Here is a 27,552-nt window from a genome sequence, read left to right as displayed (position 1 = left end):
GAACTCAACTATTCTTAAATTTTATTCAATAATATTCAAGGAAACCAAAAGACCAAATATTCAAAGCTTGCAAAAGAAGGGATCTCTATTATTCCTCTCTCATTTAATTTAAATTGGAAAGCAAACATAACAGCGATCTCATTCTCCCGCTCGCGGATTGAACAAACTTCTCTGTACTGTGGCAACAAGCTCATTATCTGATTTTCAGTCGCCTAAGATCGTTACTTACATTTACTTCTCACATACGTAATGGACGGCGTTACAGAGAATGGCTTTTCTGTATCTTGCAGTGGAGTGAGTGGAAGCATCAGGATATCTGATGGGTGTATGGATTTAACAGACAAAGTACATCAGCTTCCCTGTGTCATCAAATACAATGGCCAATGCCCTGTTTCTGATTACTTCAAGCCCAAGATCACAGGCAACTTCTCTTTCTCAGTTTCTCGTCATTTTCTCTCTATCTATTTTACAAGCTGAATTCCACTTCTTGATATATTAATAAAACCCTAGGGTTGGTGGGGTCTGGGCTGCTTTCTAAAAGTTTTAAATGGGTTGTGGGTTGTGAATTTTATTTCAAATATTTTAAAAGTTTTATTTCATGCTAATGTATAATGATTTGTGTCCTTGTGGATTTGAGTTGCAGGTGTGGTCGTGGATGAGCTTGAGTTGAAGGAAGCTTCTTTCAGAGGAAGGAAGTTAGCTGGAACTACTCTGTCAATCCCAGGAAGCTATTGTGGTATTATATTTTATCTTTTGGATTGCCTTTTGTTACAAAGATAATAAGGAATCGAGTAGTTTGCATTGGCTGGTCTACGACTCTTTATGTGGTCTCTGATGTGGCTTGGAGTATGATTGAATCACGCTCTTAAGACTTTTAAACAAACATGAAACTTAAATACATTCTGTAATTGTAAAATCACAACGTTAGGTATGCAGAAGTTATGGGATGCCTGGACAAGATTATTTCAGTTGTAATTCATCAAATAGGCAAAACAGAGCATACGTTATATTGTAGATTGTTAATGTTGGAAGTCAGTGTAAATTGTAATGCTATTAATTTAAGATACTAGTACCTTTCCGACGTGATAAAGTTGGGTGCTGATGTTACGGAGATTACAGCGGAAATTAACTTCTCTCCTGCAAACATCCTTTGTTTCTCTGAAGGTACCTTTGAGGTCAAATGGAGCTGTGTTACTGGGTTTTCCGTTTCCCTGCATGTACCAGGACCAAACTAGTCTGGGTTTGGATCCTAGGTGTGTATGGTCAGGGTACATCCTGGGCTCAAATATACCTGGACCGAATACATAGGCCTGGGATGTGCCTTGGGTGTACATGGTACAAACCTGGGCAAACTAGATTGTGGGGAAAAAAGTGTGTCTTTTTAAATAAAATGAAAAACTTGTTTCCTTAAATCACCAATAAGCCCTGTAAATTATCTTCTCATAAATATTTGCAAGTTTCTGAATCCTTGCTGCTATTTCTTGGAAAAACTTGTGGCCTGAGTTCCAAAAAGATGTTGATGCTGCACATTTCTATTTGGGTTGAAACTTCCGGGTAAAAACTTTGAATTGGGAGGGCTGTCTCCTCAACGATGATACTCTGTCCCAGGTAAACATCCAGATTGCTACTCTCAGGCCTTACTGCTTAGTGTTATAGGGAAGACCTCAACTTGACCCACTCGAAATGTTTGCAAGTGTTTGAAGACTCATTACTCTCCATTATAGTTTATATAAATATAGTATGTTTATATTTATAAATCAATTTAGTAAATAGTTATGTCTATAAAATTAGTTTACATATTAATTAATTAATTATATTTATCTGTATATTTGGATCCCACTGTAGATCAGCCAGATTTGGGTTTGGTTTGAACCTTTTCCGTGACCTGGTCTGGTCCACTTGTGGATACAGGCAAGATCCGGAAAAATGGGGTTAGGTTTGTTTCGGAGTCCAGGACAAACTCGGAAGGATCAGGGGAACCTAGGATGAATCTGTCCATTTTTCTAAGTTTTTAATTTTTTTTCACCTTTGAATTTGCCTTTTAAAATAATGAAAATGGTGTGCTACTCCTCAATTTTGCTGGAGTTGTTGCCTCCAAACACCGTCAAGGGGGCCTGCTCCTAAATGCCTACGAGGGGCATTGTGGGTCGACCTTTCTGGGCAGTAACCCCATATCCTTTTGTAGTTGTGGGATTGGAGCCAGACAAAACTGACTTGGATGCTTCCACCTTTAAATGTATTGCACTTGAGAAAGGGTGAAATTGAGCACGCTTTTAGTGTGAGTGGTAGTGTATTGCTTGTGGTTTTTAAAATTCTCCAGTATCATCTAATGTCAACGGTCATGATGATGCTGATGATTTAGAAAATCCAAATGACACTGAAAATTGATAAAATTATTTTAATATTGAACTTGAAGTTTGAACAATGTGTTGAACAGTATATTTGAATAAAAAAAAATCTTCCCAAAGGCGCGAAAGCTAAAAGATCATCGGCCAAAATATCACGTCGAGCATCTCAGAATGAGTTTCACCGAAAGAATAGTTTCATCGAAATTATTCACAGTGTGTAAAATACTAAGTTAAGATGTCTTCGGCAGAATATCTCTTTCGGTAAAAGAAGGAAGCCGGTCATCAATATCCTAGTTTCATCGAAAAGTGAAACGCCAACAAAAGGTGAAGTCGAGGAAATGAAATTGCTGAGGAAGCTTAAAAAGCATTCATCGAAAAGCAAATCTTATCGATAACAATATGTCGATAAAAGCAGAGGGATTTCATCGATATAAGGACATCGATGAAAAGAAGATTTCGGAGGGCTCGCGTGAACTTTCACCGAAGTATAAAACTCATCGAAATATGATTTCGATGAGACTCACGAATAACTCATCGAAAAAGACTTCATCGAGGAGAGGATGATTTCGAGGAGACTAGAAGATGGTTTTTCGACAAGGACCATTCACCGATGAGTTGATATCGAGGAAAATGAACTTTCGATGAAAGATTAAAACATTCAACCGAAGACAGGGGTTTCATCGAAATCTCGATTCACAATCTTTTTTCAGCTGAATAGTACTTCCCGCGAAGGAATTAAAAGCTCAAGTTGAGGATGTCACATCTGCAATTAAGTTTGAACATTTGAGTAGCCGTTATAAACACAGAGACATTAACTATTGCACAAGTTGCCCACACAGTTACAGCTGAATTGATCGAATTTTCATAAGAACCAGACTTTGGTGCAGAAGACGGAAAGTTACAAGGAGTTAGCTGAAGTTCGTAAATAACAGTCAGAAGAGCTCGACAATTCTCCAAGTAAGTGTGATATCTCACATTGATTGAAATTATGGAATCATCTTCTTCTTCTAAAAAGAGTAGGAAAGGAAAGGAATTGAACCCTGAAGAGAAGCCCAAACGACAGAACAAGGAGGGTAGAGCTTTAGCTCAGGATCTGTTAGACCAGTGCCCGACATCCAGTGTAAGGTCCAAAAAATTCAAAAGTGAAGAGGAAGGGTTGGAAGATAGATTTGAACATTTAGGAGACATATGGACTGAAATCAGAGGACATGAGTTGTTCTTATTTGGTTACAAGAGAAGGGATGCTCCTGAGCCTGTGAGTAACCTGTGGAAGAAAAATTTGGGGAAATTGGCAGTTCCGAATGTATTTGTGGATGTCGAATTAATGAAAGCCTTAGTAGATTGTTATGATCCAAAAACCAAAACCATATGTGACTACCGAGGGAATCCTATGGTGGTAATTAACAAACAGACCATTGATATGGCGTTTGATCTAGACTGGGATGTAGAAGAGAAAATTGATATACAGAAGCTGTCGCAAGAGTTCTTCAATTTAGAGGACATCTATAGGAAATGGAGACTACCCATTCACCGGCCAAAAGTGGGAAAGTCCTTAGTTCCTTTCAGTAAAGATGACAAGGTGCCTTTTGATGTCAACCAATTTCATCCGTATTTCAAGTATACATACTATGCTGCAGCCCAAGTATTAGGCTTAGAAGCTCATCCTCTCATGGATATTGGGGTTATGGTTCTCTGTGCTGATCTACAGTCAAAAGACCCTAGGCCGTTTGACTATGCCACTTATGTTGCAGAAGCCCTAAATCATGGGTTGGAAAAGTTAAAAGGAGATCTTGTAAATGTTCATTTCTCATTGTATTCCTTATTAATGCACATTATTCTTTATTGTGGACAAGAAGTCAATTTCTGGTCAGACGATTTTAGCATCAGAGCTTATGATAAAAATGGTTTGAAGAAGCCAGTCCAATTGTGGGTGTTTGCATGGGATCAAAGATTTATGAACAACCAGTATTGGCACTTTCAGGAATATTTTGTAAAACCACTCAGTGCAGCCTTCGGACAACATAGAAATTATGCTTTGTCTCCTGAAATCAAAAGATTCCTCAGGCCAAAAGACTTCTCTCCAGAGTCTCAGATTGATCACAACTGGGGTGATTGGTATTGCCACCCTAATCATACAGAAATCAGGGTTTTCGGGTATGAAGGAAAGCCATACATGCTTCCAATTACAGTGCCAAACAGGGTGGCTAGCCTAGAGATTGTAAGACAATTGTCTGCTGTCAGTGCCAAACATCTCACAGATTTTGGTAAACAATCTATTGTGCCAGGGTTATTGGTGTTTTCTGATTTCATTGTTAAAAGTTCTAAAAGTTATCATTTACTTCAAAATAAATTAGATTATTATGGCATGACTCTGGGTGATCCTAGAGAGAACTTTGATCCTGAAGGATATATAAGAGCTGCAAGGGCATCACAGAAACTAAAAGCCGGAATACATGTGGCTCAAATGCCAGACGATTTAATCAGGAACCTTGAAAGGGAAGAGGCCAAGGTTTTGAGAGAAAGAAGTGAGATGACTTGGGAAGCCTTCAAGTGGAAGAGAGCAAGAGGGATGGTGGATGGAGATCTACTTGGAAACCTCCAAGATCCTTTGGAGATAGCCAAAAAACTACTTCAGCATGAGGTAGAGATTATGAATAGAGTACCCCCACAATTCCTCCATTTTGTCAACACTGAAAAGGATAGTAAACCATTGGCTCACATGTCACCGAAATCAGTTGCTAGTAGCATCCCTGCTGACTCCCCTAGAGAGGATTATCCCCCTGGTTTTGAAGCAGAGGTAGATGTGGACACTGGTGAATTTAATATTCGAGATATAGTTGATATAAGGATGACAGAACATGAAAACTTTGTTGCAGATGACGGATTCGCTTCTTCAAGAGAATTCCTTTCATTCTTGTACCAGTATAAAGGGGCTCATGTGAAACGAAGTATGACTGGAAGATCAGAAGAAGAACAGATGAGAAGGCTACAAGATGAGATAGATGCTCTCATGAAAGATATGACCCCTGAGAAGGGGAGGAAAATATTAAAGGAGGCTGGAGTTATCATATTTTCAGGTTGGGATATAAATTCAGCACTTCTGTTTGATGGATTCTTGAAGAAGCAAGACACAAATCAACAGGTATTGCCTCAAGAAGTAGATAAATTGTTCATGGGCTCGGGGTATGATCCTGATCAAAAAGCTCTCCTACAATGGGCACTATATCCGAGAGGAAAAAGACCAATTATTGTGGATGTTGAAGAAACCTTTGGACACCTTATGGTCCATCAGGTAGGAAAGACTGACCCTAGGGTCACTACAAAATTAAACTTGGATGTAGCCAAATTAAATTTGGATCAGACAGAGTTTTTGGTCAGGGAAAACATTACCTATAAGGGTTTATATGAAAGGACTAAAGAGGAGAATCAAAGGCTACAAACAAGGATATTGCAATTTGAGACAGGGACTCCTTTAAATGAATATGCTGCATATCCCACAGGACGAAGCTTGGATGATGTCTTTGATGTTCTGTATTGGAAATATCAAGCAGAGAAGGCTGCCAAACAGGTGAGTAATATTCAACAGAAGATGGATAAAATGGTTAATGATATCATTGAACACAGGTTCAATACCATGCTCATCCATGTTGAATATTATTGGAGGGTGTACACTGGGACCATAAAGGCATTAAGAGAGCATGAAAGGTTAAAAACACGATTGCATGAAGTGATAAACAGTGTTGATGTGATGACGCTAGAGGAGAAAACAGAAGGGACTTCGTATATGGAAAATCATGTTAAATTCGAAGATGTGCTAAAAGGAGATCTTAAAGAATTAGATGATGGGAACCCTATTGGAATGCCCTCGATTTATAAAGAAGGAGAATTAATGTCTATGGATGAATGGCGGAATGAACTTCTGAGCATCAGGGATCGGGCTCTATCAAGATTGGATCGAAGCAAAGATATGGCTCCTACCGTCAACCAGATGATATTCGAATACCTTTCACAGGGAGAAGAATTAAATAAACAGAGCATCAAGATCAAGACTTTTAAAGAAGATGATTACATTCATCATTTAGGGATGCTTAATCTCTTTTTACTTAAGTTTGTTAAGAATGTCCAAATTGACAGTTAGTATTTCGAAAAGACATGTCTTTTCATAAATAGCCTTTGCTCTCATATATATATGAGAAAGGTTTCTTGTAATAAAAGATATAAGATGAGAGCAAGAATACAGTGGTATATGATAGCTTGTAAGTTTCCTATTACACAAATTTTGGCGGATACATAATATAATCAGTTGTCTTTTCTTTGCACATGTGCTGTGGATTATTTCATTCGTTGTTGGCAATTGCTTGTGATATTATCTAAAGAAGATAAGGTTATTCATATTCTTTGAGTGAAATTTATGTTGTATGTTATAAGGTTGAAATAAAAGTTTTGCTTGTGAATTATAATTGTTCTTTGCAGTGCTTACTTGGATGGTCCCTTAAAGGTAGGGTTAAATTCATTCAAGCAACTTATAATATAGGCATTCAATTGATCTCATAAGAAATAGTAACTGACATATCCATAAAAGGGGTGGGTTTAAAAACTGTCTCACAAGCTCACACAATAAGTCCTAAGGCAATATAAAGACTCTGTAGCCCAGACAGCGAAGAAGGCACTGGCCATTTGTAAATTACAACTTATCACCATATTCATCATATTTTATTTTACAATAGGAGTAATTGAGTAGGAAGCATAAAGTAAGTTGGCAATAGTGTATACATATAAATTTCTAAGCACATAGATCAAATAGCTTCCACAACAACAATCTTGAACTCATTTGCTATATATCCATCCTAGGAACTTATGCCATTCTGTGATCGGAGGAAGCCAGATCAAGATACTTAATCTGCTATAAAAAGCACTAATCTTTGAAAACAACTAGTGAATAGGTATACCCGCCTAGGTCCTGCAGAGCCTAAAGTGAGAGAGTCAGTAACCAAATAGGTTTACTCTATAAGTTGGCCAAGTCAATTGGAGGGTTTGATCATAGGAGTTGGCATTTCCTTAGAACCTATCCAATCTGTTGATTTGAGACCCAACACAATGAACATTTGATATTATTTATCAATTATGTTTTAAATGACATTAGAGTTTATGTTGGTTTTACTGATTATGTTATGCTTTGTGGTATTCTAAACTTGGTTCTTGCTTTTAGCCTTTTAGGCTGCAAATATATATGGATATATGTTTATGATTTTTACATTTTCTTTTGTATGGATAAAACTTAAATGAACCCAATCCCAATTTTTTTTCCCCAGATCCATGAACTCAAACAAGGATCAGGATCCAATACCAAGATTGGCAATTTAGATATTTATATAATGTATTCATAATAAAATATAAACCCAATAGTGGAACTACTGTTAAAGTTCATCGCCTTGGAATTAGCTACAAAAGGTGGGCAAAGAGATATGTTTTCACGCATGTTCAATCTGCTAGTTCAAGTCTCGTAGTTTGTTAAGACATGAGTTCTCTAATGCATATACATTTATTTTAAAATTTTTAATTTTTAATTTTGTTAACGAGGAGAATTATATTGAAAGGAATTTGTTATACTTTACAAAATAGAGATTTCCAAATGGCTAGAGAAATAAATAAAGTCAGAAGAGAAAAAAGCTAGAGAGGTTTTCCACTATTGCAACTCCAAAAAGAGCTTGGAGAGCCCATTTGACAACCATACTCTTTGAAAACACAAATCCTCTTATAATACCAACAGAGGGCCTTTGAAGAAGAGATCCAAGTAGGATGGCAATCAAGAGCTTTAGTCACAATAAAGAAGAAAAAGGAGGGCGAGGCTTGATCATTATGAATAAGTTGGAGAAGTTTAGTAAATTTTTTTAGGAGATAGGGACTCTCACTTCCTTAGTAGCATTTTTGGGTTCACCGGTTCGGGTTCGAAGAACCCGGTACGCTGGTACGGCAAAATTTTGAAAAGGGGTTTGGGTTCGTTAGTACAAAAACATATATATATATATATATATATTTTGATATTTGTGAAGCCTATAAGCATGAATTAAAATTTGCATGTCACATAGCATCATATAAACAACAAAACAAACATGAACTTGTAATCATAGCATCATGATCATACCATAATAGCATCATATACATCAAGTTTAATATCAAAATGACAAAATATTCAAGTATCATCGATTCAACTTTCAACAATATAAACTTAAAGTTTAATCATCAAATGGATCATCTAATTCATCCTCCTCCTCCTCCTCCTCCTCCTCATTGACATTGACATTAGATGAGCCAATGCCACTTGCACTATAAGTTGGCTCAATTTCCGAGTCATCAAGTGTCAATGCAAGAAGCTGAGAAGCAGGAGCATCCAAATCAGTATGCTCTAGCTCTATATCACACATCTTCGTTTCCCCTTGTGTGTAGTCATGTTGTTTGTGTGAAAGAAGACGTAGGTTGGAGTGCACATATACTAAATTCTTTGCTCTTTTTGATAGCAGTCTATTGCGCTTTACTGAGTGGATGAAAGAGTATGTGCTCCAATTTCTTTCTGAAGCAGATGAACTAGCAACCTATTAAGACAAAGTAAACAATTAAAGTTATACATTAATAAAAATAAAATTACTAGCAACCTATGAAGACAAAGTAAACTATAAATAAACTAAAACTTGTAAATTTAAAATTTTAATTAATTAAACTTACTTGTGATAAAACTTTTATAGCGAGGGGTTGTAGGTGTTGGAAGCATGTGCCATGGAAGTACCACCAGCTGTGAGCATCCTTCTTTGATCTATGACGACGTGCATCAACACTTAGACCATTCCCATTTGTGAATTCTATGAACTCATTTGTAACAACATCTCGCAAATCATCATCGAGATATAGTCTAAGAAATGCTGCCTTGTACCCATTAGATACTTCTAGATCTCTCCATGGTGGAATCCTTCCTGGTTTATCAAGAAATTGATTGCTATAGTACTTAGGTGTCAAGGCATAGGCAAGAAGGTGCAAAGGAGTGGTCATCTTATTCCACCTTTCTACAATAATTACTTCCAATTCTTTGAAGAATTTCTCCTGGGGATCATTCTCTTTTTCATTTATAGTGACCTTTATTTTTTCAAGCATTGAGTCAATGCCATCATAAATCTCACCTATGCAAGGCCTATCCATGTCTGTATAGCGAATCATGCTCATGATGGGCTTAGTGATACTTAGGAGATATGTAACAAGATCCCACCATTTCTCATTCAATATTCTATCCCTAATTTTTTCTGCCCTCTCAGTGCTACTCTGCTTCCATACAATCCAATTGGTGCTGATCACCATATTGCATAGTGCCACTCTAACTTTCACAAGTCGTCTTAAGACGATTGTGTTTATGCAAAACGGGTCTCAGCAACCTATAACACAAATTAATGCCAAATGATTAAAAAATAAAGCCAAACTTTAAAGAAGAATACACAATATAGCTTACACAATGATATTATGAACATTGAAAATTTAAAAAAAAATCAGAAAATGTAAAATTAAATTACTATTTCACTTACCTTCAATAGCTCCAAATTCGAATAGGTTCTAAAAATCCCTTGATACATGTGGTGGTTTGTGATGAACATCTGAATGTCCTCAGCCTCTGCATACACATCTCTGATCCATTTTATTTTTTGCCCAATCCTTTGTAGCATAAGATTGAGTGAATGTACTGCACAAGGTGTCCAAAAGATGTGATCATAGCGTTGCTCAACCAACAAACCAGCAGCTCTACAATTTTGTATTGTCTGTTATGACTTGGACAACATTGCGGGGTCCCACAGACTCAATGGCAGAGATGAGAATTTCTGCAATAAATTGGCCATCTTTTATTTGGCCCTCACAATCCACAACTCTCAAAAACATTGCCCCTTTAGGGGACACCGCTATGACATTGATCAAGGGATGGTTTTTAGCATCTTTCCACCCATCTAAAACAATTGTTACACCTGTCTCAACCCATGAATCCCTTATGGGTTTCAATGCATCTTCAACCCTCTTCACCTCTTTCTCCAATAATGTTCCACGTACCTTCTCATAATTGGGGCCCTTATACCCTCTTGGAGCCTCATTAACACTTTTTATCATTTGCTTCCAATATGGGGAGAAAACAACATTGAATGACAACCCATTTGCATAAATGCACCTTACTATATCTTCGTCAGCATTGTCTCTACTCTCATTTTGGAATGCGGTTTCTAAAGGCCCCTTTGTTCTTTTACGTGTCAAGGGTGGTTCACTTTGAGGTTCATTTGTGGCAAAGAAGGGGTGGTCTTCTACTACAATACTGAGATTAGAAGGGCCTTGCATTCCCTTTGTTTTCTTTGATGCGGTTTGGTTCAATCTACAGGCTTCCCTCTCTTCTGCCGCCTCATGCTCCCTAATATATTTCATCACTGTCTCATTTGGTATAGGTTTACCATTTTTTCCAAGGCATTTTTTGATGCCTCTTCCTTTTATTCCACACAAATGGCCTACCACCCGATAATATGAACTATTATGTTCAATAGCACATCCATGGCATTTCCAACGGAATCCCCCACCTCCCGGAAGTTGTTTTATAATGTCCACATATTTCCATAAGGGAGAATTTGGATCATTTCTTTGTTTTGCAATTATTTGTTCATTGCCAATGGAGGAAGATGTAGATGTCATTCTAGTTCCTATGGCAAGAAATAATATAAACATATTCAAAAACAAAAACTAAATAATGAAAAAAAAATCAAGTTTCATGTTTGACAATTTGTGAAACAAAAATAGTTGGAAAAAAATGTTTAAAAACCTACCTCTTGCAGGCAATGGAAGCTTGAAAATGTATGGAAATGATGCTGCAACACTTGTTGAAGCTTCAAAAATCAATCTTCAACTCCTCTTTGATCTTGGAAGCCAAATTTTGTTCACCCTTTCTTCAACATGCTCTCATAAAACTTTTGTTTGCAACACAAATGAGGTGAAATGAGTGAATAAAATGTTTTAGAATCACTTTTAGGTTATAACTTTCACTTTTTACAAGGCGGAATTGAAAAAAAAATTAAATTTGCATTATTTTTGGACTTTACAGGAGCCACTCGGGTTTGATTGGGTTCGACCAGGGTCAAACCACCTCTGGGTTTTTCGAACCTTGGTCGAACCCAGTTCGAACCGGACCTGTACCACGGACCCGGTTGAACCAGGACCCGTCCCAGGGGGGCCCAGAGGTGAACCCGGTAACCCAATTGAGTTCCATTCCTTGGTAATATGAACAAAGAAAATAGCTTCAAAATTAGGAGTAAGATGAAGAATTTGTTTAGCTAATGTTGTTAGTTGCCAAGGGGACTTGTAGGTTTTGTCCCTATACAAAGGATAAACCATGATTAAGGAATCCATTTGACAAATAATCTTTTTTGCAATCTATTGCAAGCCTTTTCAAGAGCCAAAAGAATGGCTTGAGCTTCCATCTGATTGTTAATTTTGATCCTCATAGCAATAGAGAAGAAGAAGTGATCAATACCATCTTTAGCATGACCAATTCATCCAAATCTTGTAGCACCTAGATTGCCATGAGAAGAGACATTAGTATTTATTTTGAAGAAACTTGCAGGGGTGCTGTGGTGTGGGAAGAGACTATTTGCCAACCCCATTTACCTTTCTAGAATTCTTTAGGGCCAAGTGGGAGTGCACGAGTGAAAAAATAGAAAGAAGTTGAAGACATGTTGGAAGTTGAAGATTAGAGGGAGACACGTTCTCACTGTTAGAACACTTGGTAGAAACGGTCTCATTAATATAATCCATGACCTTTTACTTTATGTGTGAGATGAGGCTTTGCTGTCCATGGAAGTTGCAACTATTCCATTCAAGCAAGGGTTGCCAGAGGATAAAAGTAGGACCAAGCTCTTAGGTGACAATGAGAATAGAGGCCAAAGAAGAAACCTATCCATGCACCCCCAAAACTCAAACAAGGAAGTAGTATGAATGACAAGTTGGTTCCAAATTTGCCACCATTGCCCCCAAATATTTATTTTATTGGGCTCCTTTAAAACCCCTCGGTTATCTGTGTGGGTATGGTTTTGGTTTTGTTTCCTTATGGGTTCCCCATTGGATTCACCCAGGGTCCCTCCTAGGCTCCCCGAGTTCCCTGTGAGTACCGACAGAGAACCTAGGGTGCTTGTGAGCGACCCTGGGTGAAGCTGGGCTGAACTCAGGCGAACACTGGGGGACCCAAGGGCTGCCCAGAAAAAAAATAGAAAAAACTTAATTTTTAAAACATTTTATAAATAGACAAATTGCTGCATACATAATTTCGCCCTTAAGTGATAAAATTGTGAAAATTGCATGTGTTATGAAGGTTCGTCACATAAGAAACTCGATTATCCTCAAAATATGTGCCTGTTCAACTAACAATTGGAAAATTCTACCTGTGATATCTTTGTCCTAAATGGAAAACTGGTTATATGTCAAACAATGAGTGACATGTTCAAGTTTATTGTACATCCAGTAGCCTGTTGGCTGGTTGGTATATATTGTATGTCTGTTGCTGCTGAGTTCAGTCATACTGCTTGTTGCTGTAGTTTGTTTCTGTCGATTTTGGTCATACGGTGGGGGTCTTTATTACTTCTACTGCCATAGATTGGGTTGTGTGCATCGTCTTGTTTATTGTGAATTTTTGGCTGCTGATTTTTTCTGCAAGCCTTTGCCAAGCATGATTTCAAAGTTGTTAATTTGTATATATGTACGTATATACATACATTTGTATATATGTATGTATATATATACATAGGCCAATTTGTACATATGTATGTCTATATATATGTACACATACACATATATGTATGTATGTGTATATATGTATATGCAACATATGTATATGTAATATATGTGTATGTGTGTGTGTGTGTGTGTGTGCATATGTTTATAGATGTATGATTATATGCATATAAATGTATATGTGTGTGTGTGTGTGTGTGTGTGTGTGTGTGTGTGTGTGTATGTGTATATATAGTATTTACATACATATGTATGTTTATATGCATACATGTGTATATATATGTATATGTATGTATGTGTATATATATGTCTATACATATACATATACATACACACATATTTTCTTGTACCCGTACCCAAGGAATTTTTTGCTTTCATATTGGGCTCTGATACTCACACCCATATCGGAATTAGTAACTTAGCCAAATACCGAAGGCGAAGGGTCAATGGAAGAAAAGGCAAGTAACAATTATTCCTCACTGCCACGCATAACCCATTTTGTAAGGCCTTGAAATGCTCTCTTTTTGATATTATCCCAGGTGAGGTATTTGTTTTGAGAGAGCAACCAAACAAAGAAACTGCATTTAGGCCAGTTGAATTTGTTCCAGCAAGTGAAATCTCTATTTTCACCAGTATTCAAATCTAGGGACTTGTAACCAAGAGCCACTGTAGAAGTTCCTTTAGGATCATGGCCCTAGGCAAGATGCTAGAGTCTTTCCAATGATAGAATAGGGATTCCCCCTTCCCGCCCTCAAGAGTACTCTATAAGTCAACAAATTGATCCATTTTGTTGCCTTAAAGGCTCAAGGGCTGAAGAGGAGTAAAGACATAGAGGATTGTGGTTGGAGATTTCAAGCATCATTTCAAAAAAGGGCCCTTTGACCATTTTTTACAATCCAAAAAAGACCATCCTTGACAATTGAAGCTCATTGGTTAATTTGTACTCCAGACCATTAAACGTTTTCAAACTAGATCCATTCTCGGAATTTTAATAACATCAACTCCAAGATATTTGAAGTTAATAATTCTCACTCAAGGCTGATTTGAATGCTCACACCATTACCAATAAAAATTTGCAGCCAAGGCTTGGCTATTGAAAATAATTTGCATGAGGCCCAACACACTATGTTGCCTAGGCCCACACACTTGATCCCAACTAATAAGACTCTAATTTTGAGAATCCACATTGCTCCCGCATTAAAATTTCCTAGAAAGAGCATCATGTCCTTGGGAAAGCTTTTAGGAGTAGATAACAAAAGGAATTTGTAGATAAGCAAAGCTTATAGGATAGATAGCCTTTGAAAGGTCCGTTGACTAGCTTTCCTTCAAAATCTATCATTAATCTTCTTCCAATAATCTCTCTTGGGGGTACCAACTGAAGAGGATACCAAGATACTCAATGGAAGCTAACCTATTTCATAATGAAGGATACGAGTTCTTGTTTGTTGGATGATCAAGGGGGTATTAAAGAAAAATATATTGAACTTTTCCTCATTAATCTGTTGGCCAAAAGCATCCAAATAGATATCTAAGGCTTTCTTGAGTTGATGTCTTCTTGAATTTAGCAACAATGAACAAAGTAGCTTCATCAACAAGTTGAAGATGCATTTGTGAGTCATGTTCATGAAACATAGTCCAACCATTGGGTTTTTGGTGCTTTAGTAGCCTGTCCAAAGTCTTCTGCCATCAGGATGACGAGGTAAGAAGATAAAAGATCGCCTTATTGCAGCCCCCTTGGAAGCAGAGAAAAGCAGGGAAGGGATACCATTAATTAAAACAGAGGAGGGATAACCCATACAACTCATGACCATTTGATCCATTCCAAGCAAAATCCAAAGGTCTTGAGAATGTTCCTAAGGAATGACTATCTAACCCTATCATAGGGCTTGGACATATCTAGCTTGATAAACATAGCTTTATCCTTGGAACTTGACATAAATGTTGATTGTAATTAGGGATGGCGGATTCCAATTGCCTTGGGCAACATTGGAATCCGCCTAAGGGGCCAGCCCCTTCTCCAACGTATAGGGCTGGGCCCTATACCTCACGGCACATCATAAAAACCCCACGCTACTCCACGCCACATGAAAGTTAATGTGCCAAACAAAATAGGGCCAACCCTATATAGAATGCATTTCGGATTAAAGGGAAAAGAATATAAATTAAAATAGGGCCAACCCTATATAGAATGCATTTCGGATTAAAGGGAAAAGAATATAAATTAAAAGGATAAGCCGACATGAACACAAGCCGACATACAAGGTCAATGCATCATATAAGTAAAGACACTTCTCACCTCAATAACATACATTCATCTTTCATCTTATCCTATGCGAAATATATGGTTCTGCTAAATGCGAGTTATAGGAGGAATGCTATATCTGCCATTACAGCGAAATACTTCTGTTACATCAGCGAACTACATCTACTAGTGAAAGTGTGAAATTCATTCATGTGAAAAGCAAACTGAGGTTGGAGGAGAGCAGACTTCACATATTACAGACCTAGGGTTTGAACCTGATTGCTGTTGGAAGGGTTAAAGGTGCAGATGTGACTACTTGATGCTTGTGAAAGTGCAGTCTTGTGGAAGACATTATCAGTTCTAAATGCAATCACCTTCAAGTACATGAGATAAGTGTTGTAACCTTCATATGAATATAATTCATAATCAGATCTGAGGATCTTTTCAGGCTGGGTTTTTCCTCCTAGGAGGTTTTCCCAGGGTAACCGTGTCTTGTTCTTATTTTGTTCCCTTCCTTGTTCTTATTTGTTCACATATCAATTTAGTTAATAATTAAAGTCTGATTTTCTGAGTTTAGATTAATCTGAAAGTGTTAAAATTCAACAATAAAGCGAGTGGCCTTTGTGGCTATTGGGATACCATCAAGGATTTGGTGCCCCTTCACAAATCCCATTGTATATCGGCAAGATGAAAGAAGCCAAAATCTGCTTCGGATGATTTGCAATGAGTTTAGTGATGATCTTATAGGTAACATTGTAAAGAGTATTAGGGTGGAACAAATCAAGAGAGTCTCCCCCCTCCTTTCTAGGAATCAAGTGGTGTTGATTGTTTTGAGTATTTTCTTATCAGATTGAGATTCAGAAACCACCTCCAAAAGGTCGAGCTTCAATATGTTCCAATTTTTGAAAGAATTTAATGGGAAAACCATCTGGGCCAAGGATTTTCCTATTGTTCATTTGGAACACAAGTAGTTCAAGCTCCTTAAGGGAGATGGGACCCACAAGTAAGTTATTCATATCATTAGAGATTAGAGGGGGTTATTCATATCATCAGAGATTAAAGGGGGTAGACAATCCAAAATGAGCTTACATTAGTATTATGATTATTTTGATATATTTAAATATTTTTAATAATAGATACTGTATGGCTGAACTTGGCCATTCTAAACTGGGGAAAAGAAATCAGCAGACTCTGAACCTGAACTGGCAACATATAGTTTATAATGCCAAGTTGACACAAGCATTGTAAATACAAATTACTATTCATAATTCAGTTTTTCTATTATGATGTCACAATTAATGATAACAGTTTAAGAATGATGCCATCACATTGCTGTGGTGATGTCATTATGCCCATTTGGATGATCCTCTTTCGGTATGTATACTCCTTGCACTTGGTTGAAGAATTTTGTCTATCATCTAAAGATTATGTTTTGGGTCATAATAAACATGTCACATCATTATCATGGATAATAATAGAAATCAATCAACAAATAGATCTCATTCTGGAGTTGTTGGATTCATATTTGAAGTTTTTAACTAATGTAAAGGGTACATTCTCCAAAAATTTCTCTCTGAAAATCTTCTGAAGAATTATATAATGGGCTTCCTTCAATGGAATTTTCCATTTTCCTTGATAGTTTTAAAAATGTTTCCTATGTTTCAGTTCTGCTGTTGTTTGATTTGTTCATGGGCGATTCACTTCTTGTTCATCTTCTTAGTTCTTGCGTTTTAAATGAAGGAGATTCTATGTTATGCATTTCACATGATTTGTTTTTTCAAATGTCCATCTCATTACCCCTCCCGGTTCTTTGGCTGACCAGAGCACAGTTACATGTATCAGAAGCTTAATTTTGTAGCTTAGTTTATACAATCAAATTATGATTGTCATTGCCATCAACATGTCAATTGTAACAAAAAGATATGTATTTAAGATACTAGACAATTTATTATATTTCGAAGTACAAGAGATTGCAAATGCTTTGAAGGTTATTAGTCATTTGTGCCATATATTTTTCACTGTTTCTTCATCTATGTCCTTATCTATATGTACATACTCTCAGTGTACTTATATGTCAGCTGCAGAGTCTGACTGGATAATTGACTTTGATAACTGCCTGTCTTTCTTGAGAGCTTCTGATCAAAATTGACAGTACTATCTGTTGACATACACGAGGATCAGTAGTTTGATCGAAATTTGAAGAACCAAAATATCAAATGCTTTTTTGGACCTCTGTTGTGTTTTATTGAAATGTGTAAAGATAACATTATTTTGCTGCATTTTACAGTGTGGAAACAACTTTCTGTTATTATTCTTATCTTTAGGATTTTACATGCTAAATGCAGTGACATGAGATATTATAGAGATACAATTAACAGTCCATTTCCTTCCATATAAAACTTTTTTACTCTCCTATATCATGTATTAGAATATGATATTCATAGAACTCATGGATTGTGATAATGCACCCAAATACAGTCAATAATATTACAATTTGCAAAAAATATAATTGTTTCTTAATGCATTGGGTTGTTCAGTTCAATATTCTTTTTAGATTGATTTTTGGAGTTGTTTTAGATTTTGCATATTTTCTTTTATATAGAACGCCGAATTTATTGTTCTACTTTTCTCACTATTTTAGAGTATCATCCTTTTAGTTACTCTATTGGTTCTATGTATGTATGTTTTTAGTACAGTATATGTGACTTTGGCATTAACAATACCTTTCAATGGATGCATGACAAACTGAAGGATTTGTCTTGGAAAAAATGAAACCTGAGGACCATAATGATTCTGCTAGAGCTTCTAATTTAGAAAAGGAGGGAGTTGATGCTTGGAATGCAACTGCATCTTTTGAGAATATAACTTACTGGAATCATGATAACATGCCTTCAGAAAGTGACACTTTTAATTGCTGTTTCCATTGGTTTCCTGTTGCAAATGCTGTAAGTTGTTCTCTAATATATAGTTTGTCTGTTTACCGTGCACATTTCACATAAAATTGTATTTCTGTCATTATGTTGTGGATGCTGCTTTCGGATTTCTAGTTTTCTCATGTCTACTTATGTTAAATGGTTGATCATTCAGTGTGCTCTATTTATGCAGATTCACAAACCTATTACAGCAGCTGAAATTGCAGCAGAGACTTGTAGAGATGGAAAAAAAACAGGTAAAACATTGTCACTGCAAATTAAAGGGATATTACTTTTCGATTGTGAAAGAGTAAGTGTGTTTTGTTTTGTAATTTATCGTCTAGAACACGCTAAGACCATATGTTATGTAGGTCCACATGTTAATATAAGAGCAGGTTTGGTTGATTAGCTGCATTTTGAAGCTACATGTTTCAATCGAAGGACATCAACATGCATAATAGAAGTCAACTAATTTTAAACAAAATGATTATAAATCTGGAGAACATTGTTTATAAAGTGCATAAATAAAGAATGAAGATCAAAAAGTCATCACAGAGATATTTTAGGCCAAGGCACATGTCAGTTGGACTCTAATAGCACGGTCCCATTCAGCTGCATGCTGTTTAACATTTGGAGGCAAAGGTGGTCCTATTCCATTTTTTTTAGCAAAATGCATATAATTTGGAATCTTCTTGTAAAAAAGTACAGTAGCATTGGAATTTCAGCTGTGGATGAACAAGGGGGAATAGAACTATGCAGCCACTACTTAACTACAAATGTGCCACATGGCTGCACATTTTTCCTTCCTTTTTTTTTAAAACAAAAATACATGGCTCTTAAAAAATTTGAGCAGTGCATGCTAAACAGAATTAGCTAAGCAGCTGCACAGGACCCTGGTGTTTTTGGCATGTATTGTTTTAGGATTTGAAATACAAAAACAAGTATGTTTGTTAAGAATTTGGAAAGTCTCCCAGCAAAAGCTGGGATTTAGTTATTGTTTTCATTTACTGATTTCTTCCTTTCGCTCACTTTAGTCAATTAATTGCAAAGGTTGGTAAAGGTTGTTTGAGTCGTTTCTAACATGGAAATATGGAATGGTGAAACGATCTAATCTTTATATCAGATTTGTTTGACCAAGCATTATAACTACCTCTTTTGAATTCGAAATCAGAACATGATAATTTTTCAGAGTTGCTGAAAAGTGAAATCCCAAGACTTATATAGCTGTTGCATAGTGAAACAATGTAGGTGATCATTTTTGTGCCTGCCTTTTTAACCCATATTCCTGTCAGAGCTCCTAGTTGCTAATCACTGTATAAATACAGTCTAGTTTCGGTAGAGTTTTTCCACAGCACATCCCAGAACATGGTCCGTTACAGGTCTATGCTTGTAGCCTTACAAAATCATCATTACTATGAGTTGTACTTCTGTAGGGTGTTTGGCAAATTAAATATACACGCTAACTCACCACCTTACCATGGGCAATACTTTCTGCCGTGATCGTTTTTACTCTTTCTACATTCACATATCAATGAATGTAGAACAATATTCTCCATAGTTTTGTCATGTCTTTGCTTTAGCCATGGCATTATATAAGCAATGCTATTGCAGTTCAAGTTTTCTGTTAGAAAGAAGCTTGTTTCCATGTGAAGTTATCCTTGATCTTAAACATAAATGTGATTAGGTTGAGAAATATTAGTAGGACCTAGGTTAGCATCTTGATTACAATATGCTCTCACTTTGCCCACGTCGGGTTTTGGGTGATCACAAGTGTGAAAGTGTTGCATTTCATGCTGATATTGGTAAAACTCCAAAATTTTTAGTTTTGGCACATCACATCCTCACACTCTTTGCCTCATCTACACCCCTAGAATAATCTCTAGTCTCTTTGTGATTCCTCTTTCCATTTTTTAGTGTGTTTCTTATGTCTTTCTTGAACCTAGTCATATCTTGCATCCACTAGGGCTTTGTTTTCCTATCATCTTTTGCCATGGGCCATTGCCATAGCTTAGGTCTGAAGCACATTTTTTGTTATATTTTGTAATTGCAGATTTTGTTAACATTTCCAATTTGGAGGCTTCCTTGTCAATTTTTTTGCAGGTAAATTGTGGGAGAGTTTGTGCCTATTCAACAATCAGGCCAATGTGCAGCAGGCCAAGATGGAGCATCTCTGAAATATTCAAAACATTTTTCAAAAGGTCCACTTTGCCTATTTAGTGCCTCTGTAGGATAGATGCACTATTTCATACATCTCGCACCCTTAGCTGGGTTCCACCAGTTATAGAGCCCAAATTTAGCCAGAAGGTTCCTCCAGTCTTCTAACTTCCATACAGGTCATCATTTCTAGTTTCCATCAGGTGAATATATATTTTTTTGGTGTGATTTCTTTCTCTTCCTACAAGATTAGCATAGTAGGTTTTGCTTTCGTTTCTCTATATCTGTGTGTCAGAGGTACCTCATTCTGATTGCTCAACCTGTACACCTGAAAAGTCAGCTATAGTGAAAATTTAAGTGAGTTGATTTGTGCATAGGGGGCAGATGTGTCCAATATCCATAGGACACCTGTGCCGTTTTACCTAAATAGTGCACCTGCAGGATATTTAGGCCACTTAATGCATTTGGTGCCCTTGTTTGGACACTTCCACCATACACAGCACCATTTTAGCTGAGGGAACCTCTTATAGCTTCCAGATTTGGACCATTAGTTCTTAAGCGTTTCCAAAGCCCATATAGTCTCTAACATCAGCTTCCAGATTTGGACCATTAGTTCTTAAGCGTTTCCAAAGCCCATATAGTCTCTAACATCAGCTTTCTAGGAGAATCTTATTCTTTTGTTTTACAGTTTTGTTTTTCCTAATCCTGGTTCACATTTTCTTGTTTCCATTTTCCAAATCTATGCTTCTCAGTTATATCTTTTGTTTTTGGTTAGTCTCAGCTCTAGTTTATTTTGGTTTAGTTGTAGAATAGGCTGACTAGATTGAATTTAGGTTTAATTTGTTCTATTTTAACATGAAATACATAAGAAAGATATCCTCTTTTCTTTTCTTTGAATCTGCCAGGGCTGGCGTTTATAAGGCAACATACCTGTTCAACCTTTCTATTTTATTGCTATCAAAATCTCCATTTCTCTTCTTTGAATTCTTGCCGGAGAGAGATATTCTATTGACTATTCCCTTCCTCTTGAGAGCTTGATCTGTCCAGGATTTTTTGATTCTTATTAACCTTATCTTGATCCATCTCTATAGTGAATGCTAGTTTTTGGCTTCTTTGCCCTTATTTTATTTCCTTGGTCTTGAGGATTTTGGGCTTCCATTGACTCTTCCGAGAGTTCTTCCCATCTCCATTAAAATAACAGTCCTCTAACATTCATTCCTTCTATGTCCTTATGACCTTTTTCTTCTGGGTTTTCTCTTCTTGCTGTTTGTGTCTTATCAGGCTTTATGAATCTGTCCTTATCTCGTCATTCCATCTTCCTTCTTATCCTTCTAGATCCTTTTTTGAAAAAGTAGGACATTCTCAAGTAAGATAAACATATTCATGACATCTCCGATGTCTGAAAAGCAAGCTCTCATAATCTAAAGCTTGGATCCATTCAAAGTCAATTGCTTTCAGGTCTTTGCCATGATATGGTCCTGATATATCATTTTCCACCCATAGAGACTTTGCAATCATCTTGCAGACATAAGGGGACCAAAATTCTTGGTGGAGAGTGTACATGTGAATCTGCATTGGTACTGTTGTGGGGATTTCTACTGAGTTGAAACCCCCAAGTCAAAAAAGATTGGCATTTTGAAGAAGTATAGCCTTCCTCCCAAAGACGTCTATCTCTATATGATTAAGTGACAAAGATAGCTACAAATATGCCTTGGCACCAGAGCAGAGTTCACATTTCCCCTTGGTTTTTCTGTTGAAGTACAACTTTTCCATACAGAGTTGGGTACCCAGAAACATACAGATCAAACTTTTGTCTTGGAAGGTGGATACATTCTTATGGAATTCCAATACATCCAAATTAATTATCTGAGAATCCTCAGGAGTTGACATGCATGGATTAGAATATTTGCCTAATTGACTCCTATTTCTTTTGCCTCTTGCCACTAATATTTTATCTCTCTTTCTTCAGAATGGAAGAACCTGATCCAGATACTTTATCTTTGAAAGAACGAGTGGGGGAATGGGGTCCTCCCCTACACGGTGCCATTAAGGGAAATCCAGTAACCCAAGGTACTTGAAATTAAAACAAATGCTCAAAGATCTCTTAATGAAACAAAGACCTCAACAAAATCTAGCAGAGATCGAAATCACCATATAATTATCCTCTTGGTGATGTTGTAAACAATCTTTAAAATTGGTTTGTATTGCAAGTTTAAAAATGACTAGAAGCACCCATATACACTTTTCTCTAGTTATTTTGCAAACAATTCTCAGAATTGGTTATAAACTTATATTGCAAGTTTAGAAATGATCGAAGTATATATAGGCCAATGTTTCCTTTGCAATAATAAACAGGAGGTATATTCAACCAGGCTATGCCCTGGAAAAAATTGCCAAGTGTCGTAGGGGTTCATATTTCCTAAATTTACTTGTCTAGCATAACAGTGTTGATATAATTTTTGGAGCATATTTACACTAACATAATAACAACAAATTCATGCGAGTGATATGGTATTCTATGCTTGCATTTATAACTGTTTTTTAAAGTCTATAAGATACTATCCAATGGAGATCTGTCAAAGTCTTCTCATGCATTGGAACATCTATTCCATGGGTTAGAGGTCCCTTGTGTACCCAATTAGCTGCCAACCTGAGTAATCCTATAGGGACCATTGCTATGCATGTAACATGCATATCTCACTGACCATCAAACCACCCTGCAAGCAATCTTCTCTGGCCTTCGGAAAGCTTTCATAGCCAGAATTATTTCAGTGACACAGAGACCTTTAAAAATATATCCTTTTTCCTGAATATAGTTTCCAAAAACTTTGAATGAACATATTTGACAAAACTCTCAACAGGCTTTTATTTTATATTGAACAATGCTGCTATCGTAATGGTATTGGATGTTAAAGAATCACAGTTGTTGAGCTGTACTCCGTTTTGGAGTTGAAGGAGATAAGAGATATGGAGGTTTTTATCATATCTGGCAGAATAGAAGATATCTCAGATGAAGTTGAAGCGGGCTGAAATTCTGCTTTGATACATTTAGCATGCTGATATGTTGCTTTGATAGCATGTTTGTATATTTAAACTGTAAAAACCTAAAGGCGATAAATATTATTATTTTTTAATTATATAAGTGTTCATTAAAATTTCTATTTAGCTTAGAGTTGACTTTATCTCATTTGCTTAGATTGTTGTCTTGTGAATCTAGCAAGGAGACTAGGAAGGGAATATACAGAGTTGAAACTGGGTTGATAATTTAACTACAAGGAGAAGAATTTTAGAGAAACCATAGTTGCATTATATTTACAAGGCAATGGCATGACAATTTAAAAGACACGAAAATTCTTATTAAAACACAAAAATGTAGCATGTAGAAAAAGAAACAAAGTCCAAATGTCAATTATAAGACATAAGTAAATATTCAATGTTGTCAATTAATTTTGAATTCTCAGTATCAAAATTCTAGTCATAAGAGTATATATTGTTATAGACTAATTACTCATAGTAGTAAGTTTTATACAAAACAAAAAAGGAGAATACAAATTCAAGATTCAAATAGCCTCTAAGGTAGCCAGGAGTAGATGTGTGAAGCAGAAGTCAATGTGCAGCCAGATGCTCCAAATGAGCACAGTTATGATCATCGAAAACCTCATTTAGCATATCCAAATCCTCTTTTATTAAATGTAGGCCGTTCCTCAGCTGTGATCTATTCTGAATTAGAATCACTCTCAGCTAGATCAATTGGTTGGTCATCTTCAACACCACCTGAGATTCGCAATGATGAACACATAAATTTCTCAACCTATAAGTGTATGCTACAAAAATAGAAATATTTTGAAATCCATGATTGGAAAATTTATAATCTTGAATTATATCTTCAAGCTAAGACAAAGGTTGTGGTGCATGAAGACCAAATCATTCATCTGTTATTGGTTCAATCATGTTTTTAGGGTGTGCTCAAATGCACTCCAAGAGCGTTCACAAGTAGAAGAACTGCATTGCTGGGTTAGAATTTACATTGCCACCCAATGAAGTGATTTGTCCTCACGGCCAAAGTACTCCCACCATTGCCCTAACATTAAATTAGTTGCAAAAGCAAAATTTATAAATAAAGGCGAGCAATTGAATTCCATTTGTTTAACTATATGCTGCTGCCTGAAAGTGATAAAATGAGAAAAAAATCATTTTTGAGGGTTTAATAGGAAAAACCTATGGAATGGGTCAAAGTTTTAAAACTCGGACTCGCCACGGACTCAGCAAACCAAAAATTTGGACTTGGACTCGGACTCGCAAAAGACTCGCGAAAGACTCGGCAAAAAAAACCCGTAGTTTTACAAAAAAAACATAAAGAAATTAATGCATTTAGAGAACATAAGAGCCATAATTGAAACATTACACATGTCATATGATCTACAAATACACTATTTAAAATTTCATCATTCATACTCATAGTTTCAACTTTCAACTCTAAAATGTATAATAGCAGCATAAGTTTATAAATGTTTACAAAATTACATATAATGATATGTCCAACTCCAAATGTGAAAAACAACAATGAACAAACTAAAAAGAAGACTACATCTTCCTCTTTGTATTTCTCCTCCTCCACACCCTACAAACTTGTCATAACCAAGCAAGAATGCCAAATGAGGGCAAAAAAATTAAAAAAACTCACTTTTAAAGCTTGCATGATGTTTTTTCTGGGTCACGCGAGTCCATCTGAAAGACTCGCGAGTCCGTGCAAAAGACTCGTGCCTCGCGAGTCTTTCAGATGGACTCGCTAAGGACTCGCCTCGCGAGTCCTTAGCGAGTCGACTCGTAGGCGAGTCCTTAGCGAGTCGACTCGTGGCTCCCATGGACTCGCGAGTCCGTGGCGAGTCCACGAGTCTTAAAACGCTCGCGAGTCCTTAGCGAGTAGACTCGTGGCTCCCATGGACTCGCGAGTCCTTAGCGAGTCCACGAGTCCACGAGTCTTAAAACGCTCGCGAGTCCTTAGCGAGTCGACTCGTGGCTCCCATGGACTCGCGAGTCCGTGGCGAGTCCACGAGTCTTAAAACGCTGGTAATGGGTGACAAAATTGTGTGTTTTTCAGTTATATAAAATTGCCCCTTTTTCCTTGGTTTGATCTGCTTATTGAAAAATCCATGTAACTGAGTCAAACCAGTATGGCACAGGTCCTGGATATGTTTTAAATTAATTTCGATTACTTGTGTGATTCATTACCATAGAAGAAACAGAGCAGTGTGAACTGCAAGGAAAAGAAAGCAGAGAATATGAAACGCTTTAAGATATGTTGTTTGGTATAGTAAATTGACCACTCATCATTTATAATTAGTTTTCTTGAAGCTTGTTTTGCTGCAATTGGGAACCCATTTCCAAATCAGTGAGCCCCTTGAATGGAAGTTGAACTTGATATCATACAAACAAGAAGAAAATACTGAAGGGCAATCTCTCTCTCTCTCTCTCTATTTCACACACACACACACAAAAACACATACAAATGAGAACAAGAAATGACTGAAGGTCAATCTCTTTCTCATACAAACAAGTAAAAAAAAGACTGAAGGTCGATCTCTCATACAAACAAGGAACGAAAAAGGACTGAGGGTAAATTTCTTTCTCTCTCCCATCCCAGAGACTTGCACACACAAACAAAACTTTAAAGTACATGGAATTTTTTTTCTTAGCTGATAAAAGGTCTTGAGGATCAGGCCCCATTATTCTCTTCCTGTCTATGGAGTTACAATCTAAATGGTTTTGTTGCAGGGGTGCGATAACAGCTGTTAAATTCATATGACCCTCTACATTGACTCTTAACACAAGTAAATCTGGTAAGCGTAGCAGCTGAAGCTTACCATATTTCACTTGCATGCATGACCCAATTTGACCAAAATAGATCCAAACTTTAAAGCATGGCATGGTTGTCATGCTTAATTTAAGGTGAAACATCAAACAATTGGCTCGTGCTAATTAGCATGGAGAGTAAATGTGACAGGTAGCAATGATTGCATACAAATATAAAGCTATAGCAGAAAGCATATTGTATACCTCTTTACTGATGCATTTAAAGTGTTATCTAATTGGAGGCAAAGTTAAAGGTAATTTTTAGGTCAATGCCAAACGAGACCAATTTGGTGTATGAGAGCCCCCATGTGGAAGTCGACAAAAGGATTGCTTCCAATTACTTAACTTATCATTCAGTGACGCATACGACCCACCCTACCTCCTAGATTTGAATGTGTGACCTCTCAGGTTCATGCAGGTTGTTGAAGAGGTCATTCAGATGGCGTTCAAGCTCCAGTTTAAAAACTCAGATGTGATGTTTTATCAGAACTCGACTCCTAGTTTTTGTGTCAGTCTCATTGGCCCATATTTGATAATCATTCTCATGAAATATGGATCAATAAGTCTGACTCAAAAACTATGCAGTTGAATAAAACATCTGTATGCATTTTTAAATTATTGGTAACTTGTAATGAAATTATATTCAAGTTTTTCTTTTGATGACCACAGGTTATTTCATCTTTTTCTATTCTTATGAACTCTTGGTTTTTTATTTCTACCACAAGGAGCTTCATGTGGGCAAAAGAGAAAAGCAAACAAAAGGTGAGGAAAGCAAATGCGCTCAGCTATGTAAAGGGCTGCTTTTTGGAAGCTTGCCTACTATTTCCAAGGATAAAATGAAACTGTAACTTACAGTAGTTCATCGCTGTTCAATGCCATTTGGAAGCATGTGATATTTTGTGAGGGGATGCAATTTTATTTTCCAGGGAACTGAAGTCAGAAACACAATGTTTTGCATGAACTGCTTTTCATGCAAATTAATGTATCTATTGATCTGCTGGAATCTGCCTGTTGTAAAAATGCTTTCCAAATCAGGAGTCCTTGGCATTGTTCACGTGATCTGCTTTTCATGTATGTCATATTTCTATTGATCTGCTGGAAATTGCCTGTTTTTTAAGAATGCTTTTTGCGATCAGGAATCTCGGGCATTGTGCATGTGATCTCCTGAGGAAGAGGAGAGAATGAATAGTGATGTATCGATCATAATATTGATATGATTAATGGAAAAGTTGATCCTTTTTTTGTGTCA

The 27,552-nt window shown here is 36.7% G+C and overlaps 1 protein-coding gene across 1 annotated transcript; it reads left to right on the top strand.

The window, feature by feature from the left end:
• Positions 1-27,552, top strand: LOC131070887 (uncharacterized protein C12B10.15c). Its single transcript, XM_058006547.2, has 5 exons — positions 1-421; positions 644-736; positions 18,136-18,329; positions 18,490-18,553; positions 27,029-27,552. The coding sequence occupies exons 1-5, from the start codon at positions 250-252 to the stop codon at positions 27,067-27,069; spliced, it is 564 nt and encodes a 187-aa protein (XP_057862530.1). The 5' UTR covers positions 1-249; the 3' UTR covers positions 27,070-27,552.

Source organism: Cryptomeria japonica, chromosome 1 (genome assembly GCF_030272615.1).
Source record: "Cryptomeria japonica chromosome 1, Sugi_1.0, whole genome shotgun sequence".
Classification (NCBI taxonomy): domain Eukaryota; kingdom Viridiplantae; phylum Streptophyta; class Pinopsida; order Cupressales; family Cupressaceae; genus Cryptomeria; species Cryptomeria japonica.
This window is presented reverse-complemented; position numbering and strand designations above follow the sequence as displayed.

Bases quoted from the DNA above. Each gene is read 5' to 3' on its own strand.
- LOC131070887 (XM_058006547.2), top strand. From the start codon at position 250: ATGGACGGCGTTACAGAGAATGGCTTTTCTGTATCTTGCAGTGGAGTG. The intron at 737-18,135 runs GTATTATATTTT...GACAAACTGAAG, and splicing joins AATCCCAGGAAGCTATTGTG to GATTTGTCTTGGAAAAAATG. The intron at 18,330-18,489 runs GTAAGTTGTTCT...CTATTTATGCAG, and splicing joins GGTTTCCTGTTGCAAATGCT to ATTCACAAACCTATTACAGC.